Source organism: Copidosoma floridanum, unplaced genomic scaffold, assembly GCF_036245765.1.
Source record: "Copidosoma floridanum isolate Cflo_tuat_1 unplaced genomic scaffold, Cflo_Japanese_pri ptg000011l, whole genome shotgun sequence".
Lineage (NCBI taxonomy): Eukaryota > Metazoa > Arthropoda > Insecta > Hymenoptera > Encyrtidae > Copidosoma > Copidosoma floridanum.
In genome coordinates, this window is record NW_028321888.1 from 1,825,776 (window position 1) to 1,852,352 (window position 26,577).

General features: G+C 32.7%; 1 protein-coding gene across 1 annotated transcript in view; it reads right to left on the minus strand.

Moving 5' to 3' along the window:
- Spase22-23 (Signal peptidase complex subunit Spase22-23) overlaps positions 1-26,577 on the minus strand; it is a 157,467-nt gene that overhangs the window by 127,012 nt on the left and 3,878 nt on the right. Inside the window, exons 2-3 of the mRNA XM_089590025.1 lie at positions 11,934-12,007; positions 5,952-6,040 (exon numbers count right to left, since the gene is read on the minus strand). Coding sequence (XP_089446151.1) covers positions 5,952-6,040; positions 11,934-12,007 — 163 coding nt within the window. The remainder of the gene's footprint in view (positions 1-5,951; positions 6,041-11,933; positions 12,008-26,577) is intronic.

Below are 26,577 nucleotides of genomic sequence, written 5' to 3' on the forward strand. Positions count from 1 at the left end.
AAGTGTAGGAAGAAAAGGGAAATGGTAAATAATAAAATTAGCATGAAGCAATGGGAAAAATACTTTAAAGAGTTACTGGAAGAGGTAAAAGTTAAATCAATAGGATCATGAGAAGGTACATAATATGTAGATGAGGGTAAAAAAATGCTTTTAAGCGAAAAAGAGGTCGATTAGTTGTTAGTCAGCTAAAAAAAAAGAAAGCAGCGGGGTATGATAGAATTCCAAATAAAGCAGTGTAGTTTCCAGGAGGAGAAGTTTTTAAAAATTAACAGAAATGGTTATAAAAGTATGGGAGGAAGAAAGGATACCAGAAGATGAAAAAACGGCTAAATGGTATCGTTACATAAAAAAGGAGATATAGACAATCCAAAGAATTACAGGGGAATTTCGCTTTTACTATCATCATATAAGATCCATACAGAGATTCTTATAAGTAAACTAGAGAGGAAAATGGAAAAAAAGGTACTACCAGAAGGCCAAGCAGGTTTTAGGAATCATAGGTCTACGATGGATAAAGTTTTGTATTCAACAATGTGATTTAGAGAGAAAAAGTTAGGGGTGAGAAAATGTATGCTCAATTTGTAGACTTTTCTGCTGCATTGGATACGGTCAATAGGGAAACTCTGTGGTATATCATGATTAAAAGAGCTTTAGTCTAAATTTAATTAATGAAATAAAAGAGTTGTACGTAGAAACTAAGGTTAGGATCAGGGATGAAAATAGTCTTTCTGAGGAATGGTGCATTACCAAGGGCTTAAGACAAGGTTGCTTGCTGAGTCCGGCTCTCTTCGGGTATTTACGTTGCAGAATTGGAGAAGGAACTGAAGAAAACAAACATTAGAGAGGTATAAATTAACAGTATTAGGATATGGTCACTAGCATTTGCAGACGACATAGTGCTGTTAGCTTTAAATAGGGAGTTCATGATAATTATGATAGATACTTTGAGAAGATGTTGCAAAAAAAAGGATTACTTATAAACTTTGAGAAGACTTAGATTCTGATTATCTGATTATTAATAATAAAGGTAAACGAAACAGGGAAAGTTGGATTTTTAAGGAAGGTAATATTTAAGAAGTTGAGACCTATAAATATATTAGTTTTACGTTTAACAGAAAGAGAGACTATTCACACCACATTTAAGAATTTAAAAAAAGGAATAATCACAGTTAGGAAAACGTGGGGTCCAGGTGAAAAAAAGTGCAAATAGGATTTAATAAGAAGGTTAATGTTATTTAATTATCTGGTTAAAAGCGTAATGAGTTATGGGGCAGAGATTTTCGGATAGAATAAAATAAAAGATTTTGAGAAAATTTAAATGATTTTCCTGCTCTGGGTATTAAGGAAATATCCCCTTTACTGACCAGATTCGCTGTAGAAAACTGTAGTACCAGCATAGATTTCAATGCGTTGTGTACATCATGTATATATGAGTTGTAACCTAGCTTTTTTTCTTGTTTTCTTCTTATATTATTAATTTTACATTCATTTTTCTTTTTATAAAACAAAATGAACTTAATCTTGACGTTATTTATTGAGATATTTATAGATGGCAAAAAATGCATACACCCATTAGATGCCATGTCAAATTGAAAGATACATTTTCATCAATCACTCGCTTCCAAAGCTGTGAACAGTCTTGAAATTTTAACTGGAGCTTTGTCTTGACACTCTTTACCTACATTTCAAATACCACAAAAATCTTGACATTATTATACATAAGGCGGAAACTCCCTTAAGGCTAGACTTCTGCACACCAAAGTATATAATTATAAAAAAAACTGGAATTTAAAAATGGGGGTACACTTTCGTTTAAGAGCTTTAAAGTTCGATCATAAAATTGCTAGGCAGAGGGAGGACAGGCTCACAAGGTTATGCTACAATAAGGCCTTCAAGGAGGAATCAGAAGTGAATGCGTACTTAGATAAGAAGAATATCAAGGGGTATGAGGATGAATCATGAGCAGCGTTGGCCGTGATGGTCTAAAGTTTACTGCCAACCACAACCTACAGAGCGCTTTTTTATCAGCGCCACTACCGGCCCGGCTGTGAACTATCGCTGATGTACACATTTGTATATATCTATATACAGTTCACAGCGATAGTTGACAGCTTGGCCGTTGGTTGCGCTGATAAAGAAGCTCTCCAAAGGTTGTGGTCGGCAGTAAACTTTTGACCATCGCGGCCAACGCTGATCATGAGCAAGCTCAACCGCCAGAGGGCAGCAGGACAAGATTCTACCTAGAGATATAGATACATTATTTGAACACGGTCTATCATATAGCTTCTCACCAACACACTTTCACTGTTACTTGTATGTGAGAGAGCGGGAGATTTTTAATTTAAAGGATGAATGAGCAAATTTCCATAGAGGACTATTATGATACTTTAAGTCATTTCAAGAAACTGCTAAAAGCAAAAATGTAAATAATTTTTATGAATTTTTTTATGAAACAATGTAAATAAACCATATTCAAATAATATATCTATGTATCTCTTGGTAGTATCTTGTCCTGCTGCCCTCTGGCGGTTGAGCTTGCTCATGATTCATCCTCATAGGGAATAATAAGGGGTATAGATTCAATGGGCAAGATATATAGGCGTAGAAGGAAATAGATAACCGGATTGTAGAAGCAAAATAAAAGAATCTAAATGTAATAGTACATACAAGGAGTTAAGACCTGTGTACAGGGCTAAATATGTAAACTAACACTATAACGGGGTGAATATATGTCATGTAGCGAGAGCACGTTGCGGTAATTTGGAAAGTGGAAACAAATATTGGTTAAGCATCGAGAAACGAATGTGCAAACTATTAAGAAAAAAGGAGGGAAGGCTAGAACATCTATTAAACGAGTGTGTGATAGTTCAAGAAAAAATGTTAAGGGAGACCACTGATAGAAAACTAGACATTATAAAAACTTTAAAAGATGCTCTTATAAAAATGCGAAAATTTGAAAAAAATAGACAGATTATACGACGCTGAAATGAAGAGATAAATAATAGTCCTTCTGATCGTGATGATTATTAGTTAACATGGATGTAATGTGATGTTGCATTGAAATAATTTAATGTTTGAATGAAATAAAAATGGAATAAAATTGTTAAACAGTTTAATTATAAGTTAAAAAATCGTCCAGTATTTTCTTTTTTCTTTGTAGGTAAGCGTGCAGTAAATAGTAAGGTGAAGCAATGTAATGTAAGAACCAAATAATTTAACAATATTAGCATGTAAGATAACCGAAACCAATGTAAATTTTTGTAATACCCATGCGTATAAAAAAACTAGAATAACTATTTAGTACTAAGACAACCATCACTGTAAAGACAGAGATGAGTAGAGAGATTGCTAACGCCAATACTACGATGCGAGACGACTTTTTGGCACTGATCGGAGCGCCCCGCCGCGGCCAGCCATCGAACCAGGCGCACATCTTACTACGCGTATCAAACAGCGTGAGCCTACGAAAAGAGGAGTGGATTCGCGTGGAAACGATTATATAGGCGCACATTTTGAAGAGACATGGAAGGGGTACACCAAATGTATGCCTACGAGAAGAGGAGTGGAAATGATGACTATAGCTATAAAGCTGAGAGCGCGAAGCCAAAGCAAGCGACGACACGAGTTTTTCTCTTTTGACTGTAACCAAGTATATCCTATATATATTGAACTGACGTTAGCTCCCGCTCTTTTTTCTTTTTCTCCTACTTTTAATACTTATTTTGAAATTCAGTATTATTTTTTTAAAAAATTTCAGCTATTTTTTTAAAGATGGCAGTTCAGTTATAATCCCTAATTTATTTTTTTTCCTCATAATTGTTATGAACTGTAGGACAAGCTCCGTAAGTTATTAATGAACATAAGTGACTTTAAGATTGCCTCTTACATTAGATGTTTATAATATCTTGTGAGTTTTAAAATGTACGAATTATACTTACATCCTAAGAAATTTATTTTATTATTATGAAATCGCGAAATGGCCTTGCCAACAAGAAGTATCAACTAACTAAATTATTAAGTAGTTTTAGAATACAAAATATATTTATTTCAACGTATCAAAAAAAAAAGTTGGCAACATTATTTATAAATTTAAATAAAACATAACTAAAAGAAATTTAACCAGAATGATGAACTTCCAATCCCGTGATAGCAAGACAATTCAAACGGCGGCATAAGCATCGATCAACTTAGCTATCAAAACTTCGGTCCTCGGCAATCTTAAAGTCACTTATGTTCATTAATAACCTACGGAACTTGTCCTACAGTTCATAACAATTATGAGGAAAAAAAATAAATAAGGGATTATAACTGAACTGCCATCTTTAAAAAAATAGCTGAAATTTTTTTTAAAAATAATACTGAATTTCAAAATAAGTATTAAAAGAAGGAGAAAAAGAAAAAAGAGCGGGAGCTAAAGTCAGTTCAATATATATAGGATATACTCGGTTACAGTCAAAAGAGAAAAACTCGTGTTTTCGCTTGCTTTGGCTGCGCGCTCTCAGCTTTATAGCTATAGTCATCATTTCCACTCCTCTCCTTGTAGGCACACATTTGGTGTACCCCTTCCACGTCTCTTCAAAATGTGCGCCTATATAATCGTTTCCACGCGAATCCACTTTTCTTTTCGTAGGCGCACGCTGTTTGATACGTGTAGTAAGATGTGCGCCCGGTTCAACGGCTGGCCGCGGCGGGGCGCTCCGATCAGTGCCAAAAAGTCGTCTCGCATCATAGCATTGGCGTTAGCAATCTCTCTACTCATCTCTGGTTAAGAGTTCGTTTTTTGGACCATTTGGTTGAAAACAAAAAAAATACAATACAATACACAATACTAAGTGTGAGTTAAAAGTCTTACCTGTAAATTTAGTAAGTTTAAAATTTCTGCAGTCAATTAATTCAAGGAATTTTACAAATACATTTTAGATGTAATGAAAGAGTTTGTTAGTAACAATAATAATGTCGGTATGCACTTTTTGGATTTGACAGTCAAGAGGCAAGTAGTTCTATTCATCTATTTATACATACACACACACATTCATGTACATACATACTTATAACGTACGTACATGTGTTCTTACATTGAGGCTGACTACATCACAAGCAGCATAATAGGATGCAACTCTTATTTCCAGTAGAGGCGTTGTTATCCAATTGAATATGATTATGATATGTACGGTTTTGTGAGTGAGTGTGCACACAAAAGATCACCTTAAAGCTAATATTTACTATGATAATGATAAGTGGCACCCTCAAAAAAGGTCATGTTTGTCATTTGAGAGGTCATTTGGCATATAGCTATGTCTCTACGGCAATGACTTACGAGACTGAACGGATAACATTCAAAGGTAATCAATAGATTCATTTATCCTCCAAAAACGTACATATACTCTACTACAAGAGTTTCAATCGATTTTCTTATTTCCCTTAATTACATATCAAATACGTATGTATAGAAGCACAACGTACTCATGTAAGATCCACTTGCTTTATAAGCTTGTATACATTCTTATTAATATCTTGGATGAATGTGACTTATAAAATTTGCTTAATTTTATAGTAGGGTTCGTCTGCATTAACGCAGGGTGTAACAAGGGTATCTTAAAGTAAAAAGATGTAAATCTGTGCATGTAAAAAATATACAAACAAATAAAGAGTAAATACCATTCACAGTCATAAGAAATCTGTTGAAAGACTTATGAAATAAACTAGCCTGTTACAGTGAGGAGGCCTAATATTAATTTGTTTCGTTGAACGTACTTGCTTTTAAAGAGCAAATAAAAATAGCTGTATCCTATCAAAACAGAAAGGAGATGCTAAATTAAAAGTTTTACTATGATGCGTTTTAAATGAAGGAAAAATTTTGCTCTGTTCAATTGACGGCATACGTTAAATAATAAATAAAAATAACATAACTCAAATACTATTAACGTAAAACTTTAATCGTATGTACTTACCTGGTTTACATTATTGTGGTGCGTTTTGTATTCTGCTACCAAATATATGAATAACTGCTTTACATTCCAATTAAACAAAGAGGTTAAATGTGTTTGTGTTAAGAAAATTATGTTTATTGATTAATCATGATTCACGTGATGTTTTACACTCTTATCATCTTTTAACTAGAATGATACACATTACGAAAATAATATAGAATAATATTGTTTAAAATACGTAGACGGTATCACATAAAGTTTTCGATAGAGATAATGCTACACATTTTTTTTTTTTAGTTGTAAGCAAAACTTCAATTTGAAATTTTTGTTTTACAGTCAGTCAGCATATTATAAAATGGGATCATTTAAATATTTTTAGACTGCATGTTGTGTACTACATGATCTTGATTTTTTTTAAATTTTTTAAAACTTAAAAATAAATTTTTTTAATATATTGTATTTAAATTGTTAGACGTATAGAAATCAGTAGCAAAAAAAGAAGGAATAGTAAAACCTAGTAAGTGAATAGCATTAGTCGGCAATTTACACTTATTAAAAGTAAAAACTGATTATTCAGTAACACCTTTCTCGGTCCATACCTTATTGTACACATCCACTTTATCACTTGCACTTTCATAGTGCTTATCGATACCTCTCATGGAATTCTCTTATTCAAGACAACATCAACAAATTAAAATAGTTTTGATTTTTGTTAGGAGGCGTCGATGTACTATATGATGTGGCATCGCGTTTATGATTTAGCAGAGTATACTGATAACACTTCTCTTATATATACAAATATATGTTTTAACACACTTTACTAGAAATGGACAAAGCTAAAGATCTGTTGATAACATAAAATCATAATTAGAAAAAGAGCAGAATAATAAATAATTTCAAAAAATTTAAGGTATTATTGTATTGAAAAAAATTAAATATCATTTTTAGTAATTTATATGTTTACGCTTCAATACATTCCGTGTATTAGCAAAAGTTTATATTTGAAAGACAGATTTACTTTAACTTATTTACGGTGATGAATAACTTTACAGCTATTTTTACACACAATAATAAAAAGAGACACAAAACTGGTACTTTAAGAAATAATTCGAGCAAAAGCAAAAAATTTTCAACGCAGGATTGTTGAAGTTTTATTTCTGACTATCAGCAACTCGATACTCTAATATAAGCATGCATTGAAACTTTTCTGCCTCAAGTTATTGTATTGTGCATTATGATAAAAATCATAAAAATCGAAGCAAGTAACAGCCACTAAAAAACTACTTGAGTCCATGGATTAGAAAGTATATGTCAAATATTTTTGAATTCACCAAGTACGAAAAGGGTCTTTGTCTCGAGTCAACTGTATTAGAGGGTAGGAAATGGGAATGACTGATGTAAAGAACACTTAGACAATACACAGCATGGTTATACCTACCGATAACACCTACTGCTGCAATGTTTCTAGTAACAGTTGCAGAAGACAGCAACTATCTATTTCTGGAGCACTGGAACGCAAGTAACCATATTGAAGTGTACTTTATGACAACGTAGATACTTGTTAAGGCTCTCTCTTACATAAATATCAACACTTGGCAACTCTAGTCCTTGTCTCGGTGCGTTGGCGGACTATACGCCACATTATTTACTTTGTACTATTAGTGGTCATATCACTTTAGATAGTTTTCGTTTGCCGTACCACCACCGAGTACACTGGTATATCTAACGTGTCCAGACACATTGTAAATCCACCACATTAAAAACTAGATGAGATTTGCACTTTATACCGTTCAACAAAATATAAAAATTCAATTATTTATGACTACATAGAGACATACCTAGAATTTGATTTTCTAGCTTAAATTTTACTTGTAATGTTAAATAGATGTCTAATTATCATCCAATTAAAAACATTAAAAAATGCACAACCAATGCACTCATTTATTTTTTATTATTTGAATCAATTAAACCAGAAAATGTGTAACAAATATGTTTCCACAATTTTGAAACGCTACTAAATTTTGTCATCTACAATTGTTATTTCTCGAGATTTCGTTATATTGATATCCATGAGATTTAAGTTTGTCACTTGGTACTCATTTTGAAATCAGAAATGTTTAAAACCGCGCTGTTTGTCGGGTTCCTGTAGTTGACTCTCTGCTTCAATTTTGTCACAGTACGTCTGATACCGTTGCAATGTGTTGGAAATAATGACATGTAGTGTTGACAGTATAGTATTGAAAATATTAAGAAGTAAGCTTATTGTCCACTATACATTGTGACCTTAAGAATAAAAGAGAGACTGCTTACAACAAAAGCCAGGGTTTAACTATCTGTATGACTTGGTGGTGCGCGTACTATTTATGGTTATTATTTACATGTGTATGTGCACTTGGATTAGACTATACCAATTTACTTACATGAAATAAACTCTTGATTTTGAAAAAAAGCCGTATTGTTTTATTTGTACGAGTTTGTTACGATGGGAAAGATTGTTCAAGATTGATAAAGATAGGGAAGATACTAAGATATCTTGTAATCAAATAAATATTGTAAGTTTAATGAAAATTAAATTTTTATTTTCACCCACTAGATCTTACACACGCATACATATAACAGTATATCGGCACCTTTTACAGTATTTGATACTGTGAAATATTGTGCAATCTTGCAAAGATTAAACGATGGACCAAAAAAAATGCTTGGAGACAGCTCCAAAAAGCAGTAGCTGTAAAAATCTAATGATAAAGGAGACGCCAATGCTAGGCATACCTTTAAAGAGGCCAAAGATGAGACAGTCACAGAAGCGAAGCCGAGGTCGACACAAGCTATCAAAGAGACTGAGCCGACTAAAGAGGTGTCAGATGGAGTGAGAAAAAAAAATTGTAAAAGAACGAAAGGAAAGAAGCAACTTATAGTCCATATACAGTGTATGTTGAGATCATTAAATTGATAGGATGGTTTTGATTCATTTTTCATTAAGCGCTTAATCACCAGATTGTAAAAGAGTGGTAATGATAGTTACATTATCATTTATATGTACTATGACACCTTTCACGAAGTTGTAACGTTAGCCACCATAAGATAATTTATAGGTTTGCGGGTAAAGGATCTTATTACCTTTCCTTTAGATGTTTGATATACTCGTAATATATTGAGTATTGATAAACATCTAAATTTTCCATAGTTCCTATCTTTTCATCTCTACATGGGGCATTAGAAGGGCTGGAGATAATTCTTAGTTTTATTTCATGCATTAAATAGAATGTTATGGTCTAGGTAAGTACCGTGAACCCACGACTCCTTTATAGTCAACAACGTGATTTTCTCCTCGGTAATTAGCCGTAAATAATAACGAGAACGTCACATACTAAATTTTTAGATTTTTATACTAAATAGATCGATTTCGTAATGTTACTCATGATTAAATAAGGTGTTTGTTCCGTAATTCTCGAAATTTCAAGAGCCAACACGTATTTGTGTTCACATAAAGTACTTTTACTGGGGTACAAGAAACTTGTACCTGCTATAGGGTAGCGTTGAATTGGGCCCAGGGTGCCAGTTCTCTTGAGCAGGCTTGGTAGCTGATGGTATGCATAGAACAGCTACTTTAGATGGGCTTTTGTTAGACTCTTTTAGATTCTGTAAATACAGCTCGGTCCTATTATAATTAGGGCAAGCTTAATATTAGGGTTATCTACCCTATTTGAAGCAACAACCGATTCATAGTTTTTTATGTGTTTTATTTTATATAGTTTATATATTATATATACATCTGTTAATGTACATAAGCATCAATCAATTTGCATTTTTATGATTGATATTGTTTTATTGATACACCATGAAACTAACAATTGTGTAATCATACTAAAAAATTAAAAATCACTTGCGTTATTATTATAACTTGTATCATCGTTAATCTGAATTTTTAAGTCAGCTGAAATACCTGGTACTGTTATATTGTATTACTTAATGTACAAATTACAACAAAAAGCTTCACGATGAAAATCTGGGCAATCATCATCCCTGTTTGCAATTTCTACTATTGGCCAGGTGTATGTCATGCAGCGCCACTCTTGGTGTCAAAATCATGCAACCGCGGGTACCCACATTATACGTCAACAGCATACACCGATGCACAGTTTTAGTAATAATCAATTAATTAGCAAAAAATTAGTATATTAATTCATCTGATAATGGATGTTATCATAAAAATAGGCTTTAGGAATATCACACACTGGATTTGTTTTAAAGTTGTTGAAGCCTTAAAAAAAGGTAAACACTAGGTTGAAAGCAGTCATGTGTGCAATGTTACAGAATTTCAAAGTGATGAAGTTAGCAATTTGACAAGTGCCGTCGTAATAAGGCAGACCTCGGTAACTTCAGCTCCGTACAAAGTTAACCTGCATGTACATTTTATTCAGATTATTTTGAAAATTCTCTAAGTTGCAATGCACATGAAAAGTACCTTTATTTACAGTTAGATAATCACCGAAATTTGTGTAATTTTACTCCATCTGTCTTTGCACTACTGTTACACTGAATAACACAGCACTTTCTTACACCTATATTTCATAAACGTTTAAATAATAGGAATCACAATAATCATGTCTGATTTCACGTATTTATCTTTCTTTTTGCCGTATGCTTCTGAGAGTATGCTCTGGATCGAAAACTAACGAGGCTTCATTAATATATTGTTACATTCAAACATTTTACAACCGTTCTTGGCACCACATAGTTCATTTTTTTTACATTTGTGCAACTGCAATTTCATAATATTGATACTATTTATGCATACTTGATAATAATATCTACGTGAATTTGACGAAATACTGTTATTCTTCCATAATTGAGCAAAACTGACAGTAATTTGGTACCCCAGGTTTCCTGTTTTTGCCACTACGCACGCTGGCGTCGACTTATCTATCCTCTCCCATCACTTGCACCTGGCCAATAAACATCGATTAGTAAGCAGAAAGTTGACCGTGTGTTACTCCGTGACTTAAGACCCCTCTCTTTTTCGTTACGGAAGAATATAAAAACACCTTACGAAGAGGAAAAATTGCTCTTTTTTTGACTGACACGTGCCCTCCGAAGTTGCAGCCAACTCTTGACTTTCACGTTCTACGAGTACATTATCCACGGAGGTCAATAAAAAGTCTAATAAAATAATGAATAATTATACATGTGAATAATAGCAAACACTATAATAATAGAACGAGTAAAAGCAAGACTAAAAAACACTATTGTAAACTTTGTGACGATAAAACTTTTTGCTGAAAGAAATATTTTTATTTAATGAAAAAAAATGTAATACTTCATTTCTACTATTAAGATTGAACTTCATTAATAACGCAAAAAATTACTTGTACTACACATCTACCAAAAAAAAAAAATAATAAAATAGGCTCTCGGAAAATGTTTTGAAAACTTACAAACAGCATTTTTCATTTATATAACTGAATACCATACTTACAAAAGCATGGTCATAAAAAATCGGCATCCCTTGTGAGGATCAAACTTACAGAGTATATAATATATTTGCGATATGGTTTGTATCGAATGATCTATAAATAATAAAGATATGTGAAAAAAACTTTTTTGACGTACATTTTTACTGTGAAATTATTATTAAGAGGGCAAAAGTAGCAACAAAATTCATTATTGGGCCACGGGTGTCAGTATTTATATATAGACGATGTATCAATTATTCAAAAGACTGTATATAAATGCAACGTAAGCTATGCACGATTTTTAACACTGATATATAAATAAAGCCTTTTCTCATCAGAAAATAAGAATTCAAACTAATAGTTAAAGTGGTGGGATCTTACAAAATAAAAAAATAGACAACAGAAAAAAAATTATTCAAAAATTTTTCTGAATGAGCGCTCTAATTATTATTTAATTAGTATAATGAATACAAGAATTATGAGTATTATTACAATGATAACGTGATACATTGTAATAATTAAAAGGGAATAGTATGAAAAAGGATATCAGTCTGTATATCAAATGTCACAAAGCCTAGGTCATTTCTTTCTCTGGATGCACTGTAATCAGGTACGTTTTTTCTGAAACATAAGTTAATAACATTATTTACATTTAATATAATTTTTTTCATCAAAAAATAAAAATTGTAATAAATATATTTTTTATCTTAAAGTTAACAAATTTTATAGTTTGTTGACATCTATTTGGTAACTGAACACTTCCGAGACTCAAAATAAAAGATTTTTTTTGTCTATTCATTTAACTTAAATTAAATAAAAGCTTCTTACATAAAATTATTACCTGTTGTCAGCTTATTTATGTAATGTCTTTATTCATGTAGTAGTTATAGGTCATAACTTAGAGACAGTAAATCTACTAAAATGACTTATAGATTAGTTTAAAAATAGGAAGCACAGAAAGAAAGTCAACTGAGTAGACATATAGCTAAAATTTGCAGACAGTCGTAGAAAAAAATCTGATCGAAAGAGTAGAAAACTAAGAAAATGTAGTACAGGAGAAAGGAAGGTAAATAAAAACTGATTAAGAGATACTGTAAACGAGTTAAACATAGCTAATCGTAGCAAAATCCAACGAAAAAATAAATGTTCTAAATAAAAAAATAGTAATTAATTAACCATTGAAGTTTGTCAAGATGGCCGCAAAAACAGGCCGGTCGATGTAGGGGCCTAGAGAATCTTTCTGATTTGGCTAACAGGATAAAATCGAATATGACAGTAGGATCATAAAGCTGCAACGAAAATTAGCAGTTTTCTGCTTTGTTCCAGGTGATGAGGGAAACTAACAAAACTGTAAATAGCGTAATAGGCTAGCATTAGGAGCAAGATACTGAAATAAGTGCACTTAGAGCGGATTCTCATCAGCTTAGAAAGCCGCGTATAAGGTAAGGTCGCGATTTGTGTTAAAAGTCTCAAGCATTTTGGTGAGTTCATCAATCCAAAATGCTAACGTTTTTATTACGATCTTAAAGGTTATCAATCTGTTGCGTCTGAAAGATAAGATCCAAAATTTTTTGGAATATCGAGATGAAAAAAGCAAATTGGAAGGAGCCATGAATCTAGTGTATCTGAGTAGATAGGAGGGTAAGTTTGTTGTGCAGTTTAAGTCACTTTATATCCGAGATTATGTACTAGAGGCTACGCAGAGTTATGGAAATAGTCCAGTCAATCTACAAAAAAGATGACAGAATTGTAATCAGAAAACAAAAAATACGTTAATACAGAAGAGAACAATCCAAGAAACATAGCGCTTTTTAATGGCGAGTCAATGGGTAAGTTAATCTAAATAATGCACAAGAGTCGAAAAAAATAAGCAATATGTCTTTAAATACGTTTGGTATCCCGATATTGAGATCCATGTACGTAAACAGGACGGCTCAGCAATAGTTATTTTATAAGACTCAGATTTTTCAAAAACGTCTGACTGCCTATAAAGGTTTGCAAGACTAAAGTCGTTTGATAACAAAAAATTTATTGGTATCATCTATGAAAGTGCCAATTTTATGTCGGCGCATAACCAGCAGCTTCATAACTTTATTGAGAACCATGTCTTTAATGTTCTCTGTGTTTTTGAGACCTGGCTTGGCCGAGACTACGATACATTGACTTACCACTTGCCTGGATCTAATTTTGTTAGAAATAATAGAGACTGCTCAAAAACGTGTTGAAGAAGATATATGCAGAGAAAGGTACACAATATTATAAGCATAAAGAATTGATTGTTAACGTTTTAATACATTCTTAACACGGTATCTGAATGAAACAGAATTTTTATCTACGGAGATAAAGAATTACCTAATAAAAAGAGTGATATACAAACTCAATTCTCAGAAGTAATGAACTAGGTTGTAGTTAGTATCACAATATTTTTGTAGCACAAAATCTATAATAAAATCTTCTGGCTCTTAAAAACCATGCTAATAATATGGACAAAATAAGTACATAATATTAAATGCACCTGGTTTAGTTCGAGGCTATACGCCATAAGACCCATACGTGGTTCGATGTCCTCTTGGTTAATTTAGGTGATAAAGTAAAACTCAAGGGTCAGTCAACAGTTCCATTTGAAGGTGCACACAATAATATCTACATTAATTACTGTAATAGTACATTCAGTTAGAGCATGTTATAATATTTTCTACACTTTTCTAAATATGGTATTAGCATGACAATAAAACATTGGGTTAAATGTTAAATACACATTCTCCCGATTTTTAATATTTTTATTATATTCTGTTGGATTATGACAAGGGAGCAAGAAAATAAGCGATTTTCTAATATCTAAGTATCGAGAAGTAATAATTACTATTTATCTACTCAATATTTCAGTTAACAGTCTCTCTCTCTCTCTCACACACACACACAAACACACACACACACACACACAAATATATCTTTATAAATGGTAACTTATGCGGATATTATTATGTAAAAAAAAGTTATTATGAGGACAAAATCGTACTCATGCGGACTGTACTCGTAACATTTCAATGTTATTAGTACGTATTCTAAAAGCACGTTAAGTCCTCATAAGTCACCTTATATGAAGATATATATAAAAAATATTAATGCAATGCTTATTTTGAAAAAATAAGACTTATAACACAACAATGGAGGGAGGCCAAGCCCCACAAGTGTAGATGTATCAGCCCCCACTTCGCCCCCCTGCACGCTCCACACGCCAACCTTCTATTATTCTAACTTAAAAGGAGAGACTTTAAATTTCATCTGTTAGTGGGGAGGTTGGTGCCCAGAATTTCGTGAGGAAGAAAGTTTTTAATCTACATCGTTAAGCATTAGTCATATATTAATGAGTAAATTTCCACACCTCCCAGAAGGTACTATTGTGGTACGTTGAGAATTTTTTTTAGAACTCTCCATTATGTTTAGAGAAAAAAGGTATACATTATTTTTTTATTGATTGAATTCTAAACAACGAAAAGTTTCAGTTACTTTAATCACATATAAATTATTTAAATTTCATATAGCATATACTTTATATTATTTTTGTTACTATAATGCATTCAATATTTTATCAATTGATATAAGTGGTTAGAAAAAATTTTTCATTTTCAGATTCAATGACAAATATGGAAATAATTTCTTCACAGTATTCCACACTGAAAATTAGGAAAATCGTTTGTACTTTGTATTATTAAAATTTAATTTAAAATCAAACTAAATATTTTTAAATTTTTTAAATGAACAATATGAAAAATAGCGTAAAAGGGGAGGGAAATTGTTTATTTCAGAACTTTTTCTTATTTTCTGTATGGTGACGAAGATTTCCAAACAAGAGCTCGTTCTTTAGTTATCACTAATGTTGTGAATAAATGGCAAAATTATTATAAATTTATAGTAGGAAACGATTATGATTAAAATGTAAAAAGTAGTGATAAATATATTAACATAATGTCAAAAAATGGGACTTATGGTACAAGTATTAAAATTAAAAGCTTCTCAGATTTATTTAATGTTCACGTTATACTCAATTTCTTGAGCAACGATATTTAAATATATAGAAATTCGAATAGTAATCTTAAACTAAAAATTCATCTTAAAGGAAAAATATTTAAAAAAATATTGCAATTGGTCGATTAAATATTGTATCTCCAAAACATCATAAAAGATTTTTTTTTTAAACTTGTATTAAATAAAGTGAGTGGTTCGACATCTTTCAAAGACATTAGAACATATAAAGGAATAACTTACAAAACTTTTAAAGATACTGCAACAGCAATGAGTTTGATAGACAATAATGAAAAAATCGATGGTTTTTTGAAAGAAGCAATTGCTGTTATGTTTCCATATTAATTAGGACAATTTTTCGCTTGGTTTTTAGTTTCAGAAAACGTTTAAGGTGATAAAATATAGAATGAATACCAAGATAATTTTACGAAGTGTTTGCCTAATAATAAAGATAATTTAGCTCTTTTTCATATTAACCAAATTTTCGATTCATAAGATGAATCATGTGGATGCTTTAAATTACCTACACCAAAAAAATGGAGAGTAAAAAAAAAGATATAGATAATGAAATACGTTTCAGCAAAGAAATGTTTCACTCGCTGTATAAAAGTTTGAATAATGACTAGAAAAATATATTTCATTTTATTTCGAACAAAAAAATATTATTTTTTTTATAGATGGTCCTGAAGGGTCAGGAAAAACTTATTTATATAAAACGTTAATTTATTTTTTTATTTCTCAAAATAAAAAAATCATGTCAATGGCATGGACTGGCATAGCATCAATTTTGCTTCCAAAGGGGATGACCAGTCATAAAACTTTTAGACTTCCTTTACATCTTAATAATATAGAGAGTGCATTTTAAGAATTCGAATCCAATAAAAAAAATTAATAGAAGTTGATTTAATTATTTGGGATGAGGCTTTAAGAATTTCAAAAAGAGCATTGGAAATAGTAAACTGAACATTCAGAGATTTATGTAATACTGAAAAATATTTTGGTAGTAAATTAATTATTTTAGGAGGTGATTTTCGTCAGATTCTCCCAGTTATAAGAAACGGTAATGGAAAAATTATATTTGAACACACTATTATATATTCATTTTTATGAAACTTATTCCAGATTTTAAAATTAGAAATCAATATTCATTCTAACAATAAAGGATTTTCAAAATTATTATTCAGCACTATAGAAGGTGCGTTCTTCCAGTTTAAGCCAAATAAACAAAAATTACGTAGTGTAAAAGTAATTATTTGAAATGAAGCTTTTATGATACTAAAAAAAGAGTAAAAAATCGTTGATAGGACTTTAAAAGATTCATCTAGTAATAACAAACCTTTTGGAAATAAAATAATGATTTTAGGCGGAGACTTTCATCAAATTCTCCGAGTAGTAAAACATGGAAGCAAAATTACTATTGTTCAAGAAACCATAAAATTTTCTAATTTTTGGCCTTTGTTTAATATTTTTTATTTAAAAATTAATATACGTTCGATTGATAAATCATTTTCTTCATTGTTACTGGAAATAGGAGAAGGCAAAATTAAAACTTTTATAATTTCTCAGACATGGAAAACAAATGATATATGTTCTAAAATTTTTAATAATGATGATTCTTTTATAATTAAAGCTATTTTAACATCTCACAATAAATACACACATTTTTTAAACAAAAACTTTTTAAATAATGTGGTAGGAACATTAGTTACGTATTATAGTATTGATAAAACAACTCTCAAAGGAGTAGATAATTCAGACGATAATGTTTATATTAATTTTCCTACAGAATATTTAAGTAGTATTACAAAATTATTTAAATACAACATGGAAGCTGAAATAATCACGGGTGAAAAAATGAAATAAGGTCTTTATTCCAAAAATAACACTAAATACAAACAATTCTTTTTCGCTACCATTTATATTGTACAGAAAACAATTCTCATTTACCTTAGCTTTTTCTATGACTATCAATAAATCTTAAAGTCAAAGATTTGATGCCTTAGGTTTATACCTTAGAAAACCATTATTTTCTAAGTGGCAATTATATGTTGCATTGTCTAGATGTACAAACCCAAAAAAAATTTTATCTAAATTAAATCAGAAAACAAATTTGAATTTGAAAATATGTTTTTTAAGTAATAAAAAAAATATTTCATAGTTCATTACTATTTTCATACTTTCTTGCAAATTTTTTCTTTCATTAAAAAAAACAAATTTCAGTACCATCTAGTACTTAGATTTATGAAATCATAAACAATCCTTTTTATGTTATATGTTTTCAGATATACCATCATGGATGCAAAATTTTATCAGTGTGACAAATGTAACTCAAAATTTTCAAATCAAGAGTGTCTATCATCGCACGAAAAAATTTACAAAAAAAAATTGTTTGTATGTGATCTGTGTAGCATTATAATATTAGACAAGAAAAACTATTTACGTCACACAAAGGAATGCCAAAACATGAAGAAAAATTTTGAGTGTATTAAATGCAGAAAGTGTTTCAAAAGACATAATCACTTACAGAGACATTTGAAAAGTCATGAAAAAAACGTTAAAAAAGATTTTTGTCAGAATTGTGCGAAAGGTTATGTTAAAGAAGAGCACCTTAAAGGACATTCTAGAGTATGTAATTAAAATAAACATCGTAAGTAAGATAATTGTAACAAAATTTTTTGTTATGGTCAAATAAAATTATATGTAAAAATAAGACCATTTGTAACAGTTAATATATAAGGCTTTACGGATTTATTCAGATTACATATGGGAAAGCTAGGGAAGAGCCGGGTGAGTATGAGGGGAGCTGGAGGAGAGGTGGAGGGGAGTGGGGGGAGCTAGCAAAAAAGTAGGATTACTCAAAAAATGCAAGAAAATGAAAGAAAAACTACCTTATTTGGGGGGAAGCGGGGAGGAAAGTGGGGGGAGCAAAACCTAGCTTTAACTTTTACGACTATATAATATAGGAAGATTTATATATATATATTAGTAGAGCTAGCGCCCCCCTGCGCACTCCGCGCGCTAACCCCCTACTTACAGATTGAGTAAACAAAATAACGACATTACTCGTGTATTTATCAATGCAGGCTGAAAAATAGTTCACAACAGCAGAATAAGTGACTCACAAAGGAGTTGATAAAACATATAATTAACTCAACATAATTAAATTAACACAAATATGAATTTTCCAATAGTATTTTAAAATCATATTAGAGAGGGTCTTCTACCACACGAATTGAAATTAAAAATAAATGCTATAGTAGTGTTAATAAGAACTTCAAGTATATCAGACGGTCTCTGTAGAGGCACAAGATTAAAAATAACAAAATTATTTAAGTATAATATAGAAGCAGAAATAATTGTGGAAGAAAAAAAAGCAAAGTTTATATTCCTAGAATGACATTAAATTGTGGCATCTTATTATTATTACATTTTGTCTTCTATAGAAAACAGTTTCCCTTTGTATGAGCATGTTCTATATTTATTAACAAATCAGAAGAACAGAGATTTGATTCTTTAGGATTATGTATTAAAAAACCTTTATTCTCTTACGGACAATTATACGTTGCTTTATTAAGATGTAAGAATCCAATAAGAATTTTTATTCAAATTGCATCCGAGAATAAATTAGAAATTAAAAATATTGTTAAGCTAGAAATTTTTTAGTTATTTAAAAATATGTAACTTGAAAGATCGTCACATTTAAACAGACGTATGTTAATTCATAAAAACCATGAAAAACAAATATGTGAAAAATGTGGAAAGGGTTTTAAAAGAACAGATGGGTTAAAACGACACATAAAATGTCACAACATTAAGCTAACAGAATAAATTATTGTTTCAAAAGCTTAATCGTGTTTGTCTACTTAATTATACCTCCGTCTGAATTCTGTCTTTTTGTTAATAAAGTCCTAAGGAAATCAAGAATTTTATATTTGGGTAAAGTAGACATGCACCAGAAAGAGATTTGAAGTGTGAAAGTTTAATCAAGTTAAACAAATAATGGTACTTTAGAGACATATTGTGAGAAGGGAAAGCGAAGAGACAGAGGAAGACGACCTAAAAAACCCTAAAAACGAGGTGTGACTTGGGTACTAAATTAAGTATATTTTTTAGCATTTATGACGGTAAAACATTTGATAAATAAGTATTTTATGGGGGGGAGCAAGGGGGAGCTCACATAAATAGAATTTGATTAAAAATGACGTTAAAACGATCAAATAACTACATAAATCGGGGGGGAGCTGAGGGCTAGCAGGGGGGGGGCTGAGACTCACTTTCGTCGATACAACTATAAAATATAGGGGGATATATAATTATTTCCCCATGCATTTGGTTTTCCGCATCAGTCACCATATATATATATATATATATATATATATACACACTAGCAGTCCCCCCATCCCAGCTTCGCCTGAGACTCACTAAATGTAACACCATAGTTTGTTGACATGTAATGTTAAACGTTTTCAGTTAAAAATTTTACATTTATTTCTGACACTTCTCAAAACAAAACACTTTTTATTAAAAAAATATTTGTTCGGAATGCATACAGTTTATTTGATCCAGTAAAAAGCTATAAAAACTAAAAAAATATAATTATGCTAAGAAGTACGCGATATACGCGTGAAGTGAAAAATCGCCGAAAACTTTCTTGCACCTTCGTTGTTTTTGTAATATAAAATTTTTTATACGTTGTTTATGTCATAATGAACAATGTGTATCATTTTTTGGAGGGCCTTTGTTCTGGATTTTGAGTTACGAAATTCAGAAGTTTGAATGAGTTGGAAGTTAGCATAGGCACATTTATAATATTTTTTGGTCCGGGTATAATCATGGAAAATTATTATTTTTACGACTTATATATATATGATTGGCAGTGTCTTATGCTGTTTTTAGTTGTTCTGTTTCATTTTCGCTCTATTTTAAAGTGATTAATTTAGTTATCAAATTTCGTTCCCGGAACGTTCCGAACTTTAGTGTCATTATTTTTTATCATTGATAAAATTTGTATCAAAAATAATTCGTTAATAAGCGAGGTAAATGCAATAAAAGGGCTTTAAAGGACGACAGCACATAAGTCTTCATGTAAAAATTAGCTGAATATGAATATTAATTACTCAGCTCCTAGGAACACTCATGCCTTCAAATTTTGACAGCGCCATTTTTATGACTTTATTCATTTGTAAACAAATTTTCATCAATTCTTCATTGTTATTTTTATTACTGATAGAACTCCCTCAAGACGAACTTCGATACTAAAGCTATTATAATCGTGACAGGACCTAAATAAAATAATTAATCCACTTGGTATACAACATAACACTTCAATTTCAGTCTGATAAAGAGTCTTCTCTCCGTAGTTCCTAGCTCACCCACATATGGCGTGAGCGCCATGTGGTACATCCCCATATCGCATAAAGCTTATTTATCAGATGGCGCAACCGTGTCTTAGAGAAAATGACATCGTTCACGTGTAATAGTATACTGATACAAACGTGTAACCTATATATATAATATGTATAGGACAGGCACACAAGTTAGAGTTATATATACGCATACTGTTACATGTGAACGACGGCATTTTCACTAAGGCACGGTCGTGCCATCTGATTTGTGATATACCCTCGTAGGCTCCGTTGAAGAGTTTGGTGGCACGACCGGGATATCGGAGAAAAGTAACCGAATAGCATCTATTTGTATTGTAGAGAAATGGAAATGTCCCGATTTTGCAAAATTATTTTGTTTATTTTTGAACGCAACGCTGTGTAAGCAGCCGTAACTTTCTTGAATAATACATTTATAGTTTTGACTTATGACAACTATATATACACTTGGCCGTGGTAAAGTTGCAGTTCTGTCAATCGCCGAGTTTAAGCAGCATTTGGCGCTGTTAGTGCTTGGATGGGTGATCGTTCCAGTGTCTCACCGTTTTGCTCGTGCAAATGATTTTCGAATGTCGAGTTACTGTTTCTCTTCCGCTTCATCAACGTAATCATATGAGTGATTAACTTGGTCCTGGTGTTTATACGTATGAACATCTAATCATAATTCAGGTTGGCACTGATGGCACTTAAAAAACACTATTCTTGTGTTAAAAAAAAGCCACTTCTGAACGTAAGAGCGATTATGAATAAGAGTGAGTGTAATAATAGCCATGAAGTATTTATACATTCTAGAGTGCTGGTCTACTGTGGGTACGTACACTGTCATTTTTAATTGAACGTCTGTATCACAGTTCATATAGTTGCAACATTGCCTGAAAAAGCGTACTAAGTTTTTGACTCCATGTATATAGTCACATCCTATCAAAAACATTGCTATCTGTTTTAACGTTCTTGGGAAGTAATTGAGTTATCCTATTAATAATATGGCAACCGGTGATTGTCTGGTGTACGTTACTTTTGCATTGAGTGTCACAACTGTTTAAACTGTGCTTATATTGTCTTTTACATATTATTTCATAAAATTGTTGTACAATTTTCTCTTATTTTTGCTGTCATTACATGTCTTCTTGACATTTACTTACATCTTATATCTATCTCGCTGGTCACGCACGATCCGCATGCACGCAAAAAAATTTTGTGTTGAAAGAGTATACGTTACTTAGGGTAGGAACTTCCAAGCAGTGGGTGAGGAGGATATGATTTTGCATTTTTATAACCAGGACCTATACATAGCTACAGATTCTAGTGAGAAAAATGCAAAAGCTGAATAGGAGGGGGGTGGAGGCCAGTGGTTCTCCCCAAATGTGACTGGCAAACTTGTGGGAAATTCAAATATGCAATGTATTGCAAGAATCAAATACCCAGATAACTCGACACAATTACATGCACAAAAACTTAATAAACTATTCCCAAGCCATTTAACCCAGGAACCCAATGGGCCAATAAGCAGCCTCATGAGTTTGAATAAATAATAAAATTTATTAATTAACAAAGCAAGCGCCAATCCCCACACGACCCAAGGCGCTAACTGGTTGCTTAAATTTATTATGATTAATAAAATAATAACGCAAGCGCCTATCCCCACACAACCAGAGGAGCTAACTGGTTGCTTTAATTATTTATAATTAATAGAATAATACCGCAAGCACCTATCCCTACACAACGAGGGAAGCTTACTGGTTGCTTTAATTATTTATGATTAATAGAATAATACCGCAAGCACCTATCCCTACACAACGAGGGAAGCTTACTGGTTGCTTAAATTTATTATGATTAATAAAATAATAACGCAAGTGCCTATCCCCACACAACCAGAGGAGCTAACTGGTTGCTTTAATTATTTATATTTAATAGAATAATACCGCAAGCACCTATCCCTACACAACGAGGGAAGCTTACTGGTTGCTTTAATTATTTATGATTAATAGAATAATACCGCAAACACCTATCCCCACACGACCCAAGGCACTTACTGGTAGCTTTGATTATTTATCTTACAAATATATAAAGCAGAAGTGCTAAAACCGTTGTAATCGCTAACTGCGAAAACTAATGAACCGATTTTGTTGAAATTTTGCACACTGATTCATGATACTTCCTAGATGGTTTTAGTATAGTTTTTATCTTAAAAAATTTAATAACAATAGCAATGAATGAGCTCAAAGTTTTGCAAAAATATGCAAGCTTTTCACTTTAGTTCAGTAAAATCCGCTAGGTGGCTTCGACATAAAATCGAAGCTACCTGCAACATAATTAAATAAGTGTGGTTATAATAGGCTGGAGCGTCTCCATAATGCGAACTTCGGCAACTCAACGAGCTGTATTGAGAATGCTGATAATAGTCTTGCAGCTGGGTATCCCGGTTACAGACGACACTCTTCTCTAAGGGGAAAGGGACCTAAGTGTCCATACACCCTGAATCTCGACGAGTGCGATCAAAAAAAGAAAAAAATTAATTCCAACCGATTCCGTCTCTGCCACAATACCAGGTGACATATCTAGCCAGAGCACAATCTGCTCCAACTCATCAGAGTTGTGAGGGAGTTCCACCATCCCTCTTGGTGCAGTTAGAGAATTTGTGGCTACAAATGTAAGCAAGGGAAGAAAACAGCTCTGAGCTCTGAGAAGTATGGGCAGCCACAACGGCTACCTTCTTGGTCGTCGCGTCCTCAATGCGCTTACCCACATGTTCCCGGCTAACGGTAAGCAGTTGGTTATCCGGGGAACGACCCGAGACGAGATATTCTTTGGTCAGCAGCGTATTTCCCTCTATCACAGTCTCCGTATATCGAGACTCCCAGGGTAAGAATCAAGCAACCATAGCCAGCTCTTCATCATCAGGAATGAGAATAGCCTGGAAGTTTCACCACTGGCGCTTTTTAGGGCCATTATAAGTATTTACGTTCCCTACTTAACCATCAATTTCATCGGTTTTTTTTTAGCATCCACCTAAGTGTAAATTACCTTGCCAACAAATACATTTTTATTACTATTTCCGGAAGCGATTCGTCGACTAAAAGACTATATTAACTAAAGACGGGCATTATTAAACCAAGTCATCCATTCACTAGCAGACGTCACCTGCGGAGTTGTTCTTCGCAAGGTTGGAAAACCCGGTGACCGACGACCCTATATCACCCTCTCGACTCCAAGAATTCAACCAGGAATCACTAATCCTCTCCAAAGTCTGCGTTGGGCAAACCTATAACAGCTATGTAGGAAAAAAAACTTGAGCCAACGGGACAGCCTCCACTGGACAAGTGTCACTAACCAATCTCCCCATCTAAGATCACCAAAACAACTGAATCTGCAAATAAAAAAGGTTTTTTAGACACCAACGTCTTCGACGTTATACCGGGAGACGTTGGGAAAGAGCACTACAACTAGCCCCAAAGCTTCGGACTTTGTAGTTTTTCTCCCAATCAGTCTGTATCTTTAACAGCAAGCCAGAGAAGATCACCCTGACTGGGGTATCCAGGCAGTCACAATTGCTGTTAACTGCAGTCAAGAAAGAGTTAACTTACTAAGCTCACCGGTCTTTTTTAGGGCCATCGGACGTCGAACTACCTTGCCAACAAATATATTAGAACTTAACAAAGTTGACAGAAAACACACTTTAGGGGTCACACAAATTTTAAGCATGCCAAAAGTCGCAAGAGGGTGAATCGGAAGAAAAACTTCAAGTGTATCTAATAAATACGATTTTACTTAGGCGTCAAGAAACTGACGCAGAAAATTTATCGAGATTGAAACAGCAGCGTCAAAATTAACAACTAAAGAGTCCATTACGTGAAAGATCAGCTTTTCATTGTACCCTCACAGCAATCTCTAAAATCTTTAAAGATCCTACTTCAGATTTTTAAATAAGTAGAAAATGTTTTTGTATTTTTGTGGCAATAAAAATGTAGGGTTTAAGGTCCTAGGACTTTGTTGCTCTAATAATGAAGTTGTGAGATATAAGAAAAAAAATTTTTTTTAATATTAATTTTTTGGGGGTTTGAAATCTTAACAGCTTTAAAAAATAGCTGTTTTCGTGAATAACACGGGAGAAACTGTAAATCAACAGCTTCTTATGGCCACCGATTATCTTATGGCATAAAGAATGCACGGCACTTTTCAGCATAATAATTTTTTTGAATTTTTACACCTAATTATTTAACCAAATAAACTATATGGATTCCTAAAAAATATGTTTTTAATAAGAAGATTTTTGTTCTCAGATGTATCAGGAATATGTGTAAAATTTCTAACTGAAAATGTTTCACATTACATGTCAACACACTACGGTGTTTTATTTAGTAAGTCTCGGGCAAAGCCGAGACGGGGGGCTGCTAGTCATAAATAATCAAAGCTACCAGTAAGTGCTTTGGGTCGTGTGGGGATAGGCGCTTGCGGTATTATTTTATTAATAATAAATAATGAAAGCAACCAGTAAGTTCCTCTGGTTGTATAGGGAAAGGCGCTTGCGTTATTATTTTATTAATCATAAATAATTAAAGCAACCAATTAGCGCCTTGAGATGTGTGGGGATGGGCGCTTGCTTTGTTAATTAATAAATTTGATTATTTATTCAAACTCATAAGGCTGCTTGTTGGCCCATTGGGTTATTGAGTTAAATGGCTTGGGATTAGTTTATTAAGTTTTTGTGCATGTAATTGTGTCGAGTTATCTGGGTATTTGATTCTTGCAATACATTGCATATTTGAATTTCCCACAAGTTTGCCAGTCACATTTATGGAGAATCAGTGGCCTCCACCCCCCTCCTATTCAGCTTTTGCATTTATATCACTAGGATCTGTAGCTATATATAGGTCCTAGTGATAAAAATGCAAAATCATATCCTCCTCACCCAACACTGCTTCCAAGTTGGTACCGAACTTATACAGCTCAACTAACTGGGCGCCATCTAGTTCAAAACGTTGTACTCATACAGCTCAAGGCAGTGTTTAACTCTATGAGTCCGTGGAGGGGGTACTGTACGAGCCCAACGGGTTGGACCATTTGAGTGCAACCTCTCGAGCTCTTGGCTTCAGCCATTTGTATATGTATATGTATATATATGTATATGTATATGTACATGTATATGTATATACATGTATATGTATATGTATGTACATAGAGCTGAAGCCAGGAGTTCGAGAGGTTGCACTCAAATAGTCCAACCCGTTGGGCTCGTACAGTACCCCCTCCATGGACTCATAGAGTTCAACACTGCCTTGAGCTGTATGAGTAAAACGTTTTGAACTAGATGGCGCCCGGTTAGTTGAGCTGTATTAGTTCGGTACCTACTTGGAAGTTTCTACCCCAAGTAACGTGTACTCTTTCAACACAAAATTTTTTTGCGTGTGGCCATCATATCTATTTTTGAACCATGCCAAATGCTGCTTAACTTTGCTGATCTTTAAAGCTGTAACTCTACCGCTTTGCTGCCATGACGATTACTGCCCCCTTCCCCCTCAGTAAGAAAAATAGAGTCCACACCTGGCGTGTATCTTCCTCGGATTTTTCTTTAATATCAATTTATTTTGTAAAGCACTTTTAAATCAGCACATTAAAAAGTAATATTTATTACGCTTACTAATATATTATATCTATTTCATATTAGAAATTTACTTTTTTTCATGAAATCAAGAAAAAGTATTATTCACTTTTAACATGCTACTTGGGACTGAAAAAACTTATTTAAGTTTGTTGAAATAAACATTTGTAATTTATCATTGT